This window comes from Megalopta genalis, chromosome 1 (genome assembly GCF_051020955.1).
Source record: "Megalopta genalis isolate 19385.01 chromosome 1, iyMegGena1_principal, whole genome shotgun sequence".
Lineage (NCBI taxonomy): Eukaryota > Metazoa > Arthropoda > Insecta > Hymenoptera > Halictidae > Megalopta > Megalopta genalis.
Genome location: NC_135013.1, coordinates 30,540,932 through 30,560,301, shown reverse-complemented (window position 1 = coordinate 30,560,301; position 19,370 = coordinate 30,540,932). Strand labels below are relative to the sequence as shown.

Below are 19,370 nucleotides of genomic sequence, written 5' to 3'. Positions count from 1 at the left end.
TTGCTTGGCTGCGAGCATCTGTCGTTGGGACAAACGAGACGGTCAGTCGGCAGAGAACCTGACGAAACGAACGCGAAAGTCTCCCCGAAAGTCTCTCCCCGAGGAGAGCTCGATCCCGGTTTGCCGCGTCGATCACCTTCGCGTCCGAAACCTCGCGAGCGCGAAAGTCTCCCCGAGGAGAGCTCGATCACGGTTTGCCGCTCGTCGATCACCTTCTCGCGGCCCGTCGGTCGCGCCCGAAATCTCGCGAGACGAGCCGCGATTTCGGATTCGCGCCCGATCGGATCGCGTCAACCACGGCTAAACCGATTAACGCGTCGATCCTTCGCGCGACTCCGCCGGCCTGCTCGGACAGTTTCGCGGGAGCTCGAACGGCGTTGAATAATGCATCGAGCCTGTCGCGGCCCGGGTTCATTCACTATTTAAACGCGGGACGGGATCTCCTCTCGCGCAATTAGCCGAGCGCGCACTTTTTATTCAATTAGCCCGATCAGCCCCGGGAGAATTGAATTTCGCTCGATTCCCGATATCGGCGCATGCAAATTTTAGCGATCCGAACTTACCCGGTCGCGCGCGAAGCCTCGCGTATTGCGGTCCCGATCGCTCGCGATCCGTCTCGATCGTTTCCGATTTGTTGCGCGATCGAACGAGCCGCGCGAAATGCTCCTCCGCTCGTTCGCCGGCTGTTCGATGTCGTTTCGTGGATTCGTCCGGGCCCGGCTAAATATAGTTATCTGGCATCTTCGCGGTCCGATTAATTGTTTTAGCCGTGCCGGGCTCTAAGTTAGCGGTTCCGAAGAAAATCGGGCGGCACGCGAGAACGATTGCGATCGGATCGCGAAAGCCGGGCCGCGGGTTTTCGGATCGTTGGAACGACCGTTCCGACCGATTAGCAGTTCCGAGTATCAAAGTTTCTTTCTGGTTTTCGGGGATATAATAGAGCGGGGCACGCGAGAAACGGGCCGACGCGCGCGGCGCGGCGCGCTCAGATTGGCATCGGTTATGGTTAATCTACTTACGTGATCGGCTCGCCGACGCCGAATTCCAGGATTTGCATGTTCTGATAGGCGTAGTGCACCATGCTCGCGTATCTGGCCCACGCGAGCCACGGCGGAACCGCTGTCGCCAAATAGCCGCCGAGTAGCTGTGTGGCGAGCGTGTACAACGCTGACGCTGTTATGCTCACCTGCAGGTCCAGGCAGCAGGCGCCGACGAAGAATCCCACGCTCTGCGAACAGAAAACCGCGCGTTTCCCTTTTTAATCTGTTGCTGCCTGAAACGCGATCGCCGATCGGCCACCACGTTTTCTCCCGGAATGGAGAACTTTCGATTGTGTCAGCTTCGCGACAGCGTCGTCGTTCGCTTTTTCTTTGATTCTTTTATTCTACGAACGCGTTCGGTTTAACGTTTCTTATTACGATCAGATCGATCCGCGTTTGTTCTTTGTACTCTAGGTATCAGAGCATCGAATTGTGTTTCTCTAACGAAAGCGCGCTTTGATCAATCTTCGAGCAACTTTAGAATTCGTTGTCCGGCAAGACGATCGGAACGCGACGTTTTAAAGGTACCGAATTTTTTAGGGCAGTTTTGGACCACGGTTCGGCTCGAGAAACTTAGCTTGCGGAACGGTTGTTAACGGAGAAAATGAGATCGTCCCGGTGCGATCGCGTTCGCAAGGGCCCGTTAACGGGGCCCGCCGCTGTCGCTTCTCGAGTTCGTCAACTCAACTTCTTTCAAAGCGATCCCGCCGCGTTTGGCGACAGTGCACGGCGTTGTCTTGTGAAACACGCGAGAGTTATTCATTCCCGTCAATAGGCAGGTAGGTGGTTTTGAAAGTAAATCGCGGCCGCCTTTCATGCAGCAATGACTTACTGTTGACCGTAGGTGGACAGCGTCGAGGGCTGGAGACGGAAGAGAGAAGGTGAAGGGAAAAAGAAACGGAGAAAGATCGGACAAGCGAACGGTGGCACCGAGTTCTACCGATTTAGCCCTTTGCCCTAAAACCGCGTCTGGGAGACGTGGTTCAAACATCGGGTCAGAGATAATTGTCACGTCTGAGAAACGTGGTCGAAAATCGGGTCAGAGATGACTATCACGTCTGAGAAACGTGGTCTAAAAATCGGGTCAGAGATGACTATCACGTCTGAGAAACGTGGTCTAAAAATCGGGTCAGATATGACTATCACGTCTGAGGGACGTAGTCCAAAAATCGGGTCAGAGATAATTATCACGTCTGAGAAACGTGGTCCAAAAATCAGGTCAGAAATGATTGTCGCGTCTGAGAGACGTTGTTTGTGGCACACTTTCTTGAAACTTAAATCGTAGAGCAAAGGGTTAATATTCGTCTGACGAGAAACGAAGTTCTTCCATTAAAAAAAAAAGATTTTCTAATAGAGGTACAGTAATGTCTCCCTATTTGACGCTCAGATTGCGCACAAAAAAAAAATTGACAATTTGGGAGAAGGAGATAGGATTATTTGAGCCCTCCAGCTCAACTTCTTATAGTTGTTGAAAATTCGTAACTATAAAAACGAACCGCAAGGCTCGAATAATCGTGTCTCCTCTTCCCAAATTGTCCATTCTTGTGGACAATCTGAGCGTCAATTAGAGAGACATTACTGTAACTCGTCTACTAAAACAAGCTTTTCTATCGAAGGGAACCTTCCGTTAAGAAAACGGCGCATTCTGTTTCAACGATTATTTGGGGAGCGCGATTCGAAAACAATTTCCGCGGATGAAAAGGACAATGCGGATTCGATAGGACAGCCGCGAAAAAACTTTCACTTCCGCCGCATCGGTCGAAAGCGGAGAAACCGGAGGATATAAAGCTGGCCGTGTTCACGGGGGCATGTCGATTAAAGCGCGCAGTCGTAAACGCGGACGAGCCGTGCTCGCGGAGATCCATCTTATCCGAAACAAAGACGTTAGAGGACTATTATTGGCTGGGTTTCACCGACTAGAAGCAGTTTTGCTTAATTTTATTGCGAGAGGAAGTCGTAAAGGTCTACGCGTGCAGTTCCGCGCGAATAATCAGTGTCCTGGATCCGCTGGGAACGTTGACTCCGAAGAACGGCGCATCGCGCGCACACCGCGAGACGGAGTGCTCGATTCGGTTAAACTTTACTTTACGGGTCCACAGATTTTTCGCCCTTTTATACATATTCCCGTAGATTTCGTCGAGAGAACTCCGATCATTCAAGTCCCAAGGCGCGCAAACCATTGGTTCGAAAGTTACACGCGTCCAAAGTTGACGCGAATTAACCCGCGCGCGCGCGCGAACCGCAATCCTTAAAGATTAGCTGAATAAAATATGAAGCATTCGAATTATGATACCAAAATGATTACTTATCCACGAGAGAAGCCACTCGATGGCTTTTGCGAGGAATTTCGTTGACATCTGTGCTGTAATTTAGCAGCGCTACTCACGGAACTGAGCTAACGCGTCAAAAATGCTTGAAATTCTTGAACTTCGAACGCGTATAACTTTCGAACCAATGGTTTCCGCAGCTTGGGACTCGAATTTTTGGAATCCTCTCGACAAAATCTACGAGACTGTGCATAAAATGGCCAAAAATTTCTGGACCTTTAAAGTAAAGGTTTGGTCCTTATGTCTCGAATCGATTTTCAAATATCGGCGCGAGTCATAAATGGCTACGCGGGCCCGGAGATTGCCCGGTTAATGGCCGGATATTGTTGCCATCGCAAAAAATTAATAAAAGGTAGCTTACCTGCGCGACAACGGTGTTCAGCAAAAGGAACGCCAGCAGGGTGACGAAAACTGCCGGACTGTGGAAGCCCAACATCGGGTAACTAATGATATGGTAGACCGCGGGCAGGGTAATCGTAAGCGGTAGCTCGCCGACCATTTTCGCCAGGTAATAGGCCGAGAGCCGATACGATCCCGACAATCGCTCCTTGTTGATTACCTCGCGTTCAGGAGGAACTGGAACCACAGAAGTCGCTCGTGTCACTTTCAAACGACGCTGAAAACTGAGCTCGTGTCAGGTTTAATAACATCCCCCACGGCGTTCCTTCGTCCCATTTCGTTTCGCTCTATCCGCGCCCCCTATCGACGGTCCCCGATGTCTCGCTCGTTACTTCATTATCTACAGGGTGTCCCAAAATTATGGTTCCTGAGGTTATTTGAAGCGACCTTTTCCTTGGCGCAAATGAAATGCGCCGTTTTGTTTACGAGTTATCGATAATTGAACATTAAACTCGTTTAATCCTCGAGGACTTTCGCAATATAATTATAACAACTATAAATAAATTGAAAATATAATATAATATTTATTATATACCCCATTATAGTTACACAGGGTGTCCCATAATTATGTTAACACCTGGAAAGGGGCGATTTCTGAGGTCATTTCGATTAACATTTTCCTTAGCGAAAAAATGCAATCCACGATGCTTTTGTGTCCTTAATAATTTTCTTAGCAGAACGAGACAATTTTCGTTTCTCGCATGTCTTCATCCACTTTCATACTTATACTCTAATAACGGAATAATCGAATTCTGCTTTGATTCGGAAGAAATATTCATATTTATCTGTATTATGTTATGTTCAGTTACATTATACGTTATTTATTATTGATATTATTGATCGTTATTTAGATAAATTACGATACCTATAAAATGTTCGTCACGAGCCTCGTCGTTACAGTACACGGAGTTCAGTATAACCTATGAAAGGATTGCACAACCCTTTCGATCCTTTGCGCATAGGCGTCGCAAGGATGATCCGTACGAGAATGGGCCTGTTCCCCGAAAAGTTATCGAAGGGGACGGTGAAAGGATCGGAAGAAAGGACGCTAAACTCTGTTTTAAAGCCGCGGGAGAACCGTGGCCGGCCTGTTCCGAGCCCGACACGTACCGTCTCTCGTTTTCTACAGGGATAAGTGACGGCCACTGTAAAACGTCGAAGGTAGCCGCGGCTAGTCCGCTAGCGGCGAACTTCTATGCCTAAGTTATGCGACTCCTAAAATAGTCGGGGAGGCGAACGGCCATTAACTTTTCCTGTTTTATCGTTTACTGCCCTTTGTTCGAGGCGATCTGTCACCTCTATCCGGCCCGGCTACTCTCCTCTCGACCGTCTGTCTACCTTCGGCTCGTCCGTCTGTTTCGTTTCGTTTCGTTCCGTTTCGTTCCCCCCGCCGATACCGATCTTTATCGAGACCCTCTCGCTCTCATTGTTCATATCACTGCTTATTTATCTACTTTATACGCTTTTCTGATATTTATCGGCACGTTCGACTCGCTCTTAACAAACGTTTCCTCGTCGAATCGACTTCGCCGTATCTCGGAGTATTATGTAGAGTATTATATATAGAGTATATAATAATTATTATATAGAGTAGATTATATAGAGTACATTTTTTAAATTTTAGATTATATATATATATATATATATATATATATATATATATATATATATAGAGAGAGAGAGAGAGAGAGAGAGAGAGAGAGAGAGTATATATAATAATTAGTATAATATAGTATAAGTATATATAATTATATAGAATATTTTTATTTTTAAACGAACTGATATGTGATACTAACAGCCTTTGCCGTGGTTAATGCGTTGATCAATTTCCAACTAAGTTTTTGAAACGCATTTTTATTGCGACACGTCGAACAATTAGTCGAACGTTAGTGGGATTTTTAGAAATGAAAAGAGTTAAACCAGTAATTTAACTCAATCGTGTCACGTATGTTCGAAATTATTGCAGTAAATTCTGCCTAATTGATGCCCGGTTTGGTAACAGAAATGGATAATTTAGGAGGAGAATATTTAATATATATTTAACATGATATTTTTATAGTTGTTGACAGTCGGTGATTGTGAAAATCGTATCGCCTCTTCCCGAATTGTTCATTTTCGTTTCCAAGCTGAGGGACAATTAGGGAGAATTTCCTGCAATACTTTTTTTTCTCTACTTTGTATTACATACACTTGTTCACTTTACTTTTTCATCTTACTAATTTGCTTAACATTAGCGTATACTGCATATGTAATAAACGAGAAACGCAGGAAAAATAAAACGCTTGCAGCAGAGTTAAAAATTCAAATTGCTGCTGTAGATAGGCAGATTGGCACATTGCGCGTCGAACACCAATATCACGAATTGTTCATATGATCATTCATATTTTCTATTTGTTCGTTTTATCCCGGCCTGGCCTCGAAATATTCTAAACATCATGAAATTTGAGCCAATGTTCTTGTCTTCGCTAAAATTACAATTTAAATAGCGAACGGGCAATCAAACTGATTGCTTTCGGGCGAATCTTCGTAGCCTCGACGGAGCTGTTTTATCGTCGACGAACGAGAACGATATCTAATATTTTTCGATGTTCAAGACGAATCCGTTTCTAGGGACTCGACGGATCGACTGGAAATCTCACCGTCCGATTCCGGCCGGTGGCACGGGATCTCCGATTCGCCGAGTGGCTTTACAGTCTGATTCCCCGTCAGAAATTCGTCACGCTCGTTTTGCACGGTCGTCGTCGACAAAAGGGCCTCCAATTACCGGGCGCGAGCGACGTCGCGCAGTGGGTCACGGCGCGACCTACATACTAACATTCTTGATTGACCGTTCCTTCAGGTCCTTTGCAAATCTTGGCAATAAAAAAAAACGGGCATCGTTGAATGGCCGATTCAGCGCGTCACGCCGTTTGTGGCTCAATTAACCAATCTACTTTCATCTGGTTCTCGGTTGGTTTGTTGCGCAACGTGCCCGCCGCCACCTGACAACGAGAACCCGTGTTTTGCATCCCACTGCGTGCGTGCGCGCGCGCGCGCTCTGCTGCCTACGTTGTTGTTGTTCGCGCGAACCGTGTCTAATTGCTCTGAACACGACCCATTAGGCGTCGGACATTTTCTCGCCGGTTCTGTTTTCGGGCAGATCGAGCTCGGCTCGCGCGAAAATGCCGACCGAGGAGAGAGATCGGATCGCGTTCTTTCCGATCGAAATCGACACGCACGTCATGTTTCTCGTCCGCTATAACTGGGGTACGTGTAGGTATTACTGCGGTACGTCGATTTTTTTGATCGACCTAACGACTGCTGTATCTAAAGATAGCGCCGAAACGAACAGTTTGTCACTGATTACCAAAATATAAGTGCCTTTCGAATCAGCGTTCGAAGCTGTCGTTAAAATTATTTCACAAGACTCGACGATTTCGTAAGATTCCGAATGTCGAATAGTCAGTGAATTAATTAAAACTGCGATTACTGTTACTTGTACGTCGTGAATTATCAATATCGAACGTATGAAAAATTGTTAGATTCATTTTTAGAAGAAAAATAGTATTTGGGGCGTTCGCAGTAATACCCACACTTAGCCTGGACCGTTTCGTGTTCGATCATATCTTGAATATTATATTTTCAATAACAATTAACGTTAAACGAGAGAATCATGCTCCGTTATACGGCGACAATAACAGTTTAAACAGGACCTTTTTTGAGAAATTTTAACTTCTTTTGGAAACGGTTGAGTTTCTTTACTATTCCAGCGAAAAAAAGGATTTCTCCCCATAAATGAATAAATATTAAATAACGTCAAATTTTCATCGTTCTCTTATTGTTCGGATTTGTTGAATTTAAAAATCAAGTGCTCGATTCGATTTGAAAATGGCTAAATCATTTCGCTGGCAAATGCCAGGACGGAACGCGGTTTGAGAAATGGCGGATAAAGACGACTTACAACTGGAGAGTGTGCCGAAGTGCGCGAACAGCATCCAGTACGTGGTGCTGAAGAACATCCAGCCTTGGATGTCGTGGAGGGCCGCCTCGGTTCTGGGAAGCCTCAGCCAGAGCAGGCCAGCGAGCAGACCGAGGGCTATCGTTTGCAGCCAATTCAAGCGGGACAGCATCCGTGGCCGTGCTTCTTGAAAGTTTCGTTCTGATAATACCTGGAACCACAGGACGTCATTTTTCTTCTCGATCTCGTTCGCAACAATGTTCATATATATTATGTACGCCTCGCAATCCGGCAATGGAGGGTTCTTGAGGCAATTTCAAGTAACTTTTTCCTTAGCGAAAATGTTCTACGAGGCTTCGTTTACGAGTTATTAACGAAAAACGGCGACCAATCAGAGATCGCGTACGGCTGACGCCCCGCCCTCGCGACCACCGCCGCTGCGTCAGACGGCCGGCGCGACGCGGCATTGGCTGCATGGGCGGAGCGCCGGTCGCACTTCTCCCATTGGTCAGTGTTTTTCGTTAATAACTCGTAAACGAAGCAGCGGATTGCGTTTTTGCTAAGGGAAAAGTTGCTTCAAATGACTTCGGGAATCCATTTTCGGATTCAGAGATATTTTTAGGACACCCTATAGAGCGTTGCATTTCATTATACGCGTGAAAAATCGAAGAGGATTTTAAAATAGTGCGACGCTTTGATTAGAATTCGAAAGAGAACGTCTAGAAGAAAGCGAACGTCGACCGCGTTCGAGATCCCGTTGAAGTTCGAAGCGAGGATTAATTGTACTGTACCGGTGTTAATTAACACGTTCGCTGTCGATGACGCGATATTCCGCGACCTTTTCTAACCCGGAGCCTGGTTATCGCTGACGTAATCCCGCGCGATTCCGTGCGCGCGCACGCGCAACGAAATTCGCTCTTATTTCTATCGAATCGATGAATATTTAAGCCTGGAAAACGTTCGATCAGATTCCAGGAGAACGCGTAACGTCGGTGCTGATTTTAAACCTTGTAGAATTGCCAGCCGATTGCCATTCGGATCGCATCGAGCCTGCCGCCGCGCCGCGCCGCGCCGGTCGCGGCCAGTTTTTGGTTCGATCGCCGGTTTCGAGTTCGAACGGAACGGGACGACGGCCGGCGAAAGCGTCGGGGGGCACCGCGAGGCCGGTGTGTTTCGATTAATTAATCTCGTTAGGCGGCCTATATCAAGACGGAGCTCTCTTGATCCGCAACGACACACGAGCGCGTTGCTAATTGCCACGCTCATATAATGATAGAAATGCTGCCCCCGTACCGCGACAATGTCACAATTGCAAGGTTGCCCGCTACACCTCTTTGGTGCAGCTCAATTATATCAGGCGGCCGTGAGGAAATAGAACGCAAAGTTTCACAATGCTGGCTTTCGAAGGCCTCTTTAAATTACAACTATATAACGCACGTGTCATTTAACCGTGAAGAACCGAGAGGAAGAACTTGACATCGTTAATTACTCAATTACCGGCGACGATCCGATGGATCCATCGATCCGGCACTTCGAAGCCAGTCGAACGTGCCCGACGATGCTAATCTCGGATCGGAAATCGAGAATCGAGAGCCTCGCGGTTACACCTTCCAAACGTAACGCGATCTCCGTTGTTTCTCGAAAATCGAGCAGTTCTTTGGATCTTTACGGCACCATTGCCGTATTCGATGCTCGACGACTCGATATTCGCCATCCATTTAAGGTCATTAGAATCGCCTACGAATCGCTCTCGGTTTCGTTTACGGAACATCTGGATGTTTAACAAATATTAACGCACCACGAATTTTGTATTTTTTACGCTGCCAATTTCGATCTTTATGCGCATATAAATATATCCGCAGAATCTTGTATTTTTGTATTTTACGTTTTATGTTTTCTTTCTTTCTTTCTTCTCCTTCTTCTTTTCTTTCTTTATTTTACGTCTTCTTTTGATCTTTTTTCTTGTTTACGCACTTCCAATCGTATTATACTAAATCATTTGTATTCACTAAAAGGCACCAACCCGTTGAATAAACTATTATTATTATTATCACTGTTATTATGGTTATTATTATTTATGATCCGTGAATCGGAGAACTTCCAACTAAAGTTGCAGGCTTTTCGTCGAAAGCTTTCGCAGCTGCGGATCACGAATTTCGTCCCGCGCGCGCAAGAATCGTCGCCATAAATCTCGATTTGTCAAAATGGCGGCGACGATCCTCGGGGAGAAATAGTTACCGCGGGATCGGTCCCCGAATCAAAGAAAGAAAATCGCTCGGCCGTCCGGCGAGAAAGAGGGCCGCGGACGCGCGGAGAGGAGAACTAGGTCGCGTTTACACGATTCGCCATATCCGGATAATTACTGCGACACCGGTACGCTCGTTCGTTGGAAATACGAATGCGCCGTGCAGAGCTCGCGTCTCACTTTTCCACGGCGGAATCGTTTTTCGCAAAAAAAAAATTTCACGCGACGATCGATCGACGCGGAAAGTGTTTCGCCGTTTTCCGTATAAGCGCGCGCGCGCGCCTCGCCTGTTACGGCACTGTGAAAATCGCTCGATCTCCCGATCGGGCCTCTCCGGCCATTGAATTTGCCGACGGATCAAGCGTCGCAGCATCGACCTAATCGTTGTTTTAGTCGATTTTGGTTTTCGCGGTAATATACGTTTAACCCTTTGCCGCGCTGTAACGCGAGTCCAACTCGTTAATAATATATATATAAATAATATTATAATATATTATATAATTATAATATAATATATTATATATAATATATATTATACGATATAATATATTATTATAATATATTTAATTATATATATAATTAAATATATATATTATAATAATATTAATGTTATTTCGTTCTTTTAAGTTGGAATCAAATTCTCTTCTTTCTATTATATTGTCCACAATATTCAAGTGAACAAAGGGCCTAGCCGATTAAAACGATAAAAATTGCCTTTAGAGGTTTTTTATACCGACAGTATTATATTGTTCGATATCTGACCAAAAACAATTCATCTCTGCAAAATTTCAACCCTATTACTTGTCCAATGGGACAACCCTATTACTTGGGGGGGGGGGGGGGGGGTAAATTATACAGGGTAAATTAGATTGTGCGCCTTTCCGTCCATTTCCATATGCTTCCTTATTTTCAGCTTGTTGGAATTATTAAAAAAGAAAAGACATTTTCATCCAACTTGTATTTCTCACAATTAACCTGTACAATTTTTATTTCGCATAAACGTACGTCCGCGGTGTCTAGTAATCGACCTCTCCCCTTCATCAAACACAAGAAATTTCTTTGGAAATGCAAAAATTAAGAGAAACTCTTTGCTCGACGTTGCTTCTTCCATCGCAAAAATAGCAAAAAAAAGCACACTTGGGACTTCGGAACGAGAAATTCCGGATACTCTTTTTGCAGAATGCGTTCGCCGAATTCCTCGCGTTGCCGTCGTTTCCGACGAATTTGTTAACGAAACGCGACCGCGCAGAAAGTACGAGCCGCGAGAGGACACCGTCAATCAGGTCCGTCCGCGACAATGAGAAATTACGCGAAATCGAAATACCTAAATAGAAGCCGCGACGAACGGGAAGACGCGTCGAGACACGTTGGCTCTCGAGGGCGTGATTTTTAATTCGATCCGATTAATTCTTCGCGCGGTGGATCGTCGGCGGGCCGGCGCGGCGGATGAGGAAATTGCTCGATCAAATTTTCAAACGGGCTGGAAATTGCGGCCGCTTGTCCGGGCCCCGATTGTCCGCGGCCGTACGGAAATTACGTTCTTTACAAAGGGGTGCCCCCCCTCCACCCCGCGAAACAGAGCGCAGCACCTCAGACGGAACGAGCCGGCGAGAACCAACCGTGTCGCGCACCGCCTTGAAAGTTATCTGGAATGCATTACCGTGTCTCAGATAAACGGCGAGCGTTAATACGAATTTAATGCGAGCATTAAACTTGAATCCTGATGTCATTTCCATTTTCCCCTCCGTGGTATTATCTGTGTTCCCGCATACCAGACCACTCATCTAAATTTTGCATATTACCGTTTGCATGCTCTATTAATCCTGCGCGCAATCGAACTTTTCGATCTCGCCTTCGGCCGGCTTCCACCAATGCTCCTTGACTGCGACCGCCGCGGCGAAATTCAACATGGCCGTCGCCGATGCAGAAGAATCTCTGTCGGTCGAACCGACAGATTCCGCCGAATCTTGATCTCGTTTCTTCCCCCCGCAGAAGAATCGCGCCCATCGATCGCGACGCTTCACCCGCAAATTCGTAAAGACTTCCGAAATCTTCCGTTCTCTCCGCAGAAATTCAAGATGGCGGTCGACGCGATAATTTCAGCTATGCAAAACGACGATTTTACCAGTGAGAAATTTCCCATTGATCGATGCGATCGACGATTAAAAATCCGCGTTTCGCGATGTCTCCGCGGAGCTCGAAGGATCGTTCGCAGATTCAAGATGGAGGACAACAACGGTGCCTTTTACATCGGATTTCGGCTGCTGGCAATTTCTTAGCGAAGAAAGACTTCCGTCGCGGATTTCTTCTATTATTATTTCTTCTATTCTCTGTAGATATTCTACGGACAATGGGATCCACGGTCTGGAAACCTTTCCGCGGACCCCGGATTGCTTCCGGATTTGCAGGAGCACAACATGGCGGCCGCCGCGAATCGAATGCTCGCCGTGGAATATCGTATTTATGACTTCCCCGGGACGAAATTATGCGGAGAACGCGTGGGTATGCTCGGAGAACGCGAGCCACGAAGAACAATATTTCTCTTTCCGTTGTTGTTGCGAAGCTCGAGATTGAAGTCCTGTTTGAGAGCTCTGTTTCACGGAACGCGAACGGCGTTCCCCGCGATTGGCCGAAAATCGTCGCACCGCCGCCGCTTCAGAAAATATTTCGTGTTTTCTTCCGGTCGATGGGACTCGACCGAACGATCGGAGCGTTCACGTCGCGAAGCGATTCTGTTGTTCGATTGCTCGACGAGACGCGGCCGCCTGTTCGCGGGAAATAAACGGACGGCCATCTTCCTGCGCGTTATTTTTCCAATCGATCGACCGCTTCAAGAGTGGACAGCCGAGCGCGGATAGGAACCCTAACGTCTTTCCGCGCTGTATAAACTACGGCCGAGTGTTTGCACGGCAAATATTGTTGGAACGTTCGTCGCGTCGACCGGGGGGGTAGATCATTCCCGAAGGTTCGTTCTCGAAAAACGTCGATCGCAGAGAGACCTGCTGCACGGGGGAGAGGGGTCCTGGAACCGTGGAACAAATTGTCCGCGATTCGACGGAAAAATTCGCTCGGAAAAATTATCGGAAATCGAAGGGAAATCGGAAAAAGTGATACGCGCTCGCGGCCGGAGCGATGGCGGCACACGCTTACCGCGCTCGCTGCTCGTTTTGCATTCATAATTAATTCACGGTATTAACGTACAATTACCCGGCGCGCGTAACCTTAAGAAAGTGTAATGCATGTCGAATTGTTGTGCGCGAACCGCGGATACGCTATGCTAAGTCGCCTCTTTGTAGATTCCTGGCACAGAAAATGCGGTCTTGCGACTTTTTTTTTTCTTCTGTGCCGACCGGCTCGGAGAGAGACCGGCCTCGTGATTGTTTGTAAATAGAGGTTTCCACGTAATACGACGACGGATCGTACTACTCACTTTGAATTGCGACCAGAAACTGGTGGGCCACTGCCAGGCGTAATCCTCGTCGGCGGAGCTGGCGCTGCTGCTGGTATGGCTTTGCGTGTCCAGCCAGAGTGTGCGGCCCTCGTCCTCTTTCACTGAAATTCGTCGATTCGATTAGCGAAGTTCGATATTAATCAAAATCTATTGACCCCTTGCACCGTGACGAGTCGAACTTGTATTCAATATGTTATTATTGGGATTATGGAATGAAAATGAATATGATTCTAATACTTTGCTTGAAAAGGACTTTATTTTATTCCTTTATTGAGAGAAGGTATATGAGCGAAACCGATCGAGCGACCAAACTCTACTGAGAGTCCGGTAAGAAGAAACGCTTCTTTTATATCCTTTTTGGGTTCGTCGTGTCCACCAATCAGAGACGTTTTATTTGTCGCGTCTTACATTGTATACGTGACGCAGGGACCCTCAAACAGTCATGGCACGATGTATATCAAAAGGTACCGGCGATGATGTATCGCGGCATCTACTATATACAGTTTTCATCACCGTCGCTGCCCGCTGACGGAGCCGGCGAAATGTAAACCGATATCTTAACTGAAGATATCTTACTAAGTAAACTATAGATTAATTTTTGTTCGAGGCTAAAATTTCAACAGTTATATATGATAATATATTAGTATGATAATATACAGGGTTCCCCAGAATTATGTTAACAACCGGAGAGGGAAGATTTCTGAGGTCATTTCAAGTAACTTTTTCCTTAGCGAAAGTGCAATCCGCGGGTTTGTTTACGAGTTATTAACGGAAAACGGTGACCAAATTCTTCATAAATAAATCTCTTGTAAACCTAGTCGTAAGGATGAAAATTTGCTAATCATCGTAGCTTTAAAAAATCACAGTGCAAGGGGTAAAAGAATCAAAGAAGATCGAGATTTAGTAAACGAACGTTGAATGTCCCAATTACAAGAATTAATTAAGCTTATCCTTCGAAACAATATGCGTTTGTACTTTCTCCATAGCTTTACCTTCTCTCATAAACATTAATGATAAACAATCGAGTTTAACATAATCAGTTTCGAACAGATGAATCATATCAAATAATTATTTCCAGTACAATAATTATTTTCAATATACGCAATACATACACAAATCTCGAACTATTAATTCATAGAAATAGGAGTATTTCGTTAACAATCTCCAATAATTTTTGATATATTTTCGCACGAATTTGATTGGTAGCCAGTCGATGGCTGGTCGAGATAATCGAAAGGATGCGAAGAAAAAAAGGCGAGAACGGCGTCGAGAGATGTTTGTTTCCGCGGACAGCGTGAATTATGAAGCTCGACGGGTTGGTTGCGAGGTACGCGCAAAGTTAATACCATTGTGGCTGATGTGGTGCTCGTGATAATGGATGAGATGGTCGCAGAGCGGATGCTGGCTGGGATTATATTCCGAGCGAAGTTCCGGCGGGCAGTCCGGTCCCTGTCTCGCGTTCCTCGCCGCGGCCACGATCCGTTCCCGAACCTCCTCTGGCCCCTTTATTTGCTCCACTGAAACAATGGGGTTGCAAAAATATTTCACTCCGGCCGGCCAGCCACGTTTAATCATCCCCCGATCCCCCACGGCTATCAGATTTTTCCATAGAATACTACCAACGAGCGCGGAACCTCCGACTCCTTCAATTTTGCCAGTTGCTTCAGTCGGTTTCTGTGTATCTTAGAAATATGTTTAACCCCCGACGACCTTCGCGAAGTAGATTTCTACCCCACGGGTAATATTTGTGTTCGTAAGTCCGACACTACTGATGCTTTTTCCTTGAGGATGAATAAATAAAAAATATTGTATATATAATATAATATAATACTAAAAAAAAGAAAATAATAACGTAATAATATAATAATAAAATAATATAGTCATATAGTAATATAGTAATATAGAAATATAGAAATATAGTAATATAGAAATATAGTAATATAGTAATATAATAATATAATAATAAAATAATATAATAAATATATTATATTTTGAATTTATTTATAGTTATTATAATTATATTGCGAAAGTCCTCGAGGGTTAAACGAGGAAGTGTTCAATCATCCCCTCAATTTTACAAGACGCTTTAGTCGTTCCTTTACCCGTGTATCTTAAAATACAACCGAGTATGTTTGTATTTTGTAAAAGCCACAGTTAAAAGGAAGGATTCGATCATCCTTGAGCATCGAGAACATTTTCCTGGCAAAATGATCATCCTTTAAACTATTAACACTGAACCTATCAATCGCTAAAAGCGACTGACGCGAATTATTTCAAGAGAACGAATGTATTTCAAGTTTTCACTATCTTTATCACAACGTATGCTCGAATTAAGATATCGATTCAATCGATTTCGAAACAGTCTTTACAACTTCAGCATCTTTAACCAATTAGCCGTGGCGCCTTGTTTTCCGAGTCTACGCGCCTATACGTGTCGCGAGAATCAAGCGACGACGAGTATACTCGTCGAACAAAGCTAACCGATTAAACTTAAAAAAATCATCTCGATCGACTCGGCGGGTTATTAAGAAAGTGTCCGAACGTTTTGTGCAACTGTTTAACTCTCCGCGAAAATTTGTTTAGGCGAACGCGCAAGTAATTGCGAGCATCGTTTCTCGATTCAGCTCGCGTTACACGTTCGTCAGATTTCTCGCGTTCGATACGCGTCGGGACGACGTCGCGTTGTTAACGATCAGCTTACGTATAAAGTCGGCCGGGTTGTAATGAGGCAGCAACGTCAGTCCTATCGTGGAGAAAAACCTGCCGATATTCGAGGTCTGGCCGTAGTATGCCACCTGGCCGCGGCTCAGCAGAAGGAGCTTGTTGAAGCTGTGGAACATCCTGGAACTAGGCTGATGCACCGTCACCACGATGCTCTTGCCCTCTTGCTCCGCGTATTTCTTCAGTCGTGAAATCAACGCCTGTGCTGAATGCGAGTCCAGCCCGCTGGTCGGCTCCTGGGGGACGACAGCATACAAATTAATCTCATTTCGCTAGCCGACCATGCCACGAATAACTGAATATCCGCCGACAATGAGGACAGAATCTCTCGCGCGTCGGAACATTCTCGATCCTTCGCGACGGTTCCGAATCAGACGGTGACGAACGATATAGTTTCGTCGAGTCGGTTCCGAAAATTATGGCAGCCGAACGTTTTCTAAGAGACGTATCGGAATCCCGAGGATGTGATTAATACGTCTGGTGCACGGTGACGATAAAAGTTGTACGAAATTAGAGACGACGAGATTTATTGCAGACATCGAGCCATTTACAGTAATGTCTCCCTAATTGACGCTTAAATTTTGCACAAAAATGGGCAATTTGGGAAGAAGAGATACGATTACTCGAGCCTTGCAGCTCGTTTTTATTGACTGATGATTTATCATTATCGTTGACAATCAGTAACTATAAAAACTAACCGCAAGGGTCGAATAATCGTATCTCTTCTTCCCAAATTGCCCATTTTTGTGCACAATCTAAGCGTCAATTAGGGAGACTTTACCGTATTTATTATTTAGTGATGAACGAGGATGTATCGCTGCGCTTGAGAAAATGTTTTCTTAATATTTTTAACAACGTTATTTCTTGATTCATGTTCCTTCGGTAATTTCCTAATCGATCGGTTTTTACCAAATTCGTACAGTGACCTACAGAAGTCTTCGTACAACTTCCAAAACTTAATAACTTTTTCAAGGCTCAACTAAATGATTTGTATTTTTTCTAGATAATAAAGGGACTAATCTACTAGACGATGACTGAAATGCCCTTTTTTAAATTGCGATTTTTTTTCAATTACTTGGGAAGACGAAACAAAATAAAAGACCCTCGTTCTTTAACTTTTTTATGCGAGCCTACGACAAAAATTGGTATTAACAAAGTTATTGCGTTTTAAAAGGTGTTACGAACACTTTTGTGGGCCACTGTATAATTGCCTTCTGAAACTTTAGCAAACCGCACTAACCAGGGCTGGCACTAAAAGGGTTAACTTCGCGACCCTCTCGCATCTTGTGGATTCTAACCAACTGTAGCTTATTTAACTGTATTAAAAATTGAGTTTCGAGTACGACGAACGCGTTTCGAGAGAGCAACCCCGACGTTTTCCCGTTCTCGTTCGTGGACACATTGTCCGGGGACGCGACAAGAAAATCTGCCGCGAACGGACAGGCGGGCGGGCGACGTCGAAAGGCGATCGTCGAGTGCAATTAAAGAGCTTACGTCGAGCAACATCAGCGACGGATTGGTGAGCAGCTCGCAAGCTATGCTCGTCCTCTTCTTCTCGCCGCCGGAGAGTCCCCGTTTCGTGTAATCTCCGATAACTGGAAAATAAAACGCGATTTCCCATTAACAATCGGGCCACGATTCCGCGTAATCGATTCATTTCGACTCCGAAGCCGGTCGTTCTTGAAATAATAAATGAGAATAGAGATAGGTCGGCGGTTCCGTTCCGTTTCGTTTCGTTTCGGAGCAGGTTTATGGGAAAAGGTGTGCAAGTTACGATCGCGGAAATCGTCGATCAGAATGGCAGCATCAACGAAGCACGGCGACTGAAAGACGAAACGGCCGTTTCTTACCGGTGGAAGTCGTAAATTGTTACGGGGTCCGTGCATAAACAAATTACGGGCGAATTTACTGGCGGGACTGGAACGTGGACGAAAGTGGGACAATTTTGTGTACTGGTCTCGATCGCGAATACTTTGATCTCCGGGATTAGAAAATGACCGCGGCGAAGAGCGAGACGCGCCTTCGGGAGAAAAAATCCTCGATTCCGAAAACTTCGACGTTGCTTTTCGCGTATTCGATGTTAAGAATTCGGCTGCGATAAGATCTGAAGTCCTTTGGATCTGAGAGAACTGATATTATTTCGCTTTTTAACGTTTTGAATCGCTTAACAAGATGTCCTCGGATTCCTTTTTATGGAACAATAAGGTTCAATCGCGCGTTTAAACATTTATTATACTGTCGCCCTTGGTTTAAATGACTTATCTACCAATTTACCAGTTTCCAGAATATTTTAAAATATTTTTTATGTATTGTTTTCATTAGACTCTTCATTCTGGCCAATTGATACTTTAAGAATTGATATATTACACGTATTTGTTAATTATTGTATACATAACGATGAAACGAATTTATTTGGTGGAAATGAATTCTTCAGTTCTAAACTTGTCATAAAATATCTTTTATATAAAATAAAATTTAAAATCAAGTTAAAATTTTCTAAATACTTCACAGAGTTTTCTTTCCAAATGTAGTGTCATTTGTTTATTTTCACTCATTTAAAACTGATTTTAACGAGTTAAAGCTTCAATTCCTGGATCATTAGAAATATTGAGACAATTTAACTAAGAAATTACTACCCTAGCGAATGATTACTGCACCGAAATTAATATTTTTGGTCTCTCTATTGTTAAACCTCGAAATCAAATGAGAAATCTATTGCGACCACGACACTAATATCTTCTATTAATAAATAAATAAATAAATAGATCGTACATATATCATATAAGTCATAAAAATGACATTATAATAAATAGCAATATTTTAAAATAGGATAGGTTTCAGTCATTGTTTGGCAGGTTCCGAAATTTTCTCGAGAGCAACTCGATCGAGACGACTTCCGGAACCCGTACAATTCGAACAACGAACGGCGCAAGCCCTCCCTACAGTTTTCTCTCCTCCGACAGACGACAGCCATCAGAAAATAATGCGAACGTCCCGAACCATCGGACTTTTGTCACCGACTGTATGCGCGCCGTGTCTGGTGGCCCACCCTCCGTCGAACCGATCCACCTCCCGAAACTCGAACGGCCGAGAAACAGTTAAACAGGAAGTCGGCTCGAAAGTTTCGGTGGTCGATGCACGGGGAAAGAGTAAAAAAAGACCGACGGAATGGATGGAAACTGCAGGCCCGCGATCGATAGTCGCGCGATCCTGGTAACGAGCTTCCTGGCTGGACAAACCTACTTCGTGT

The 19,370-nt window shown here is 44.9% G+C and overlaps 1 protein-coding gene across 3 annotated transcripts in view; it reads right to left on the bottom strand.

Moving 5' to 3' along the window:
• The window catches only part of E23 (ABC transporter G family member E23), a 250,038-nt gene that overhangs the window by 14,954 nt on the left and 215,714 nt on the right, over positions 1-19,370 (bottom strand). For all 3 annotated transcript variants that reach the window (XM_076525289.1, XM_076525293.1, XM_033466142.2), the window contains 8 exons: positions 17,615-17,715; positions 16,101-16,356; positions 14,746-14,916; positions 13,379-13,500; positions 7,707-7,914; positions 3,729-3,943; positions 1,020-1,228; positions 1-18 (listed from right to left, as the gene is read on the bottom strand). The exon at positions 1-18 is cut by the window's left edge and continues 14,954 nt beyond it. In XM_076525289.1, the coding sequence (XP_076381404.1) occupies positions 1-18; positions 1,020-1,228; positions 3,729-3,943; positions 7,707-7,914; positions 13,379-13,500; positions 14,746-14,916; positions 16,101-16,356; positions 17,615-17,715 (1,300 nt within the window). The remainder of the gene's footprint in view (positions 19-1,019; positions 1,229-3,728; positions 3,944-7,706; positions 7,915-13,378; positions 13,501-14,745; positions 14,917-16,100; positions 16,357-17,614; positions 17,716-19,370) is intronic.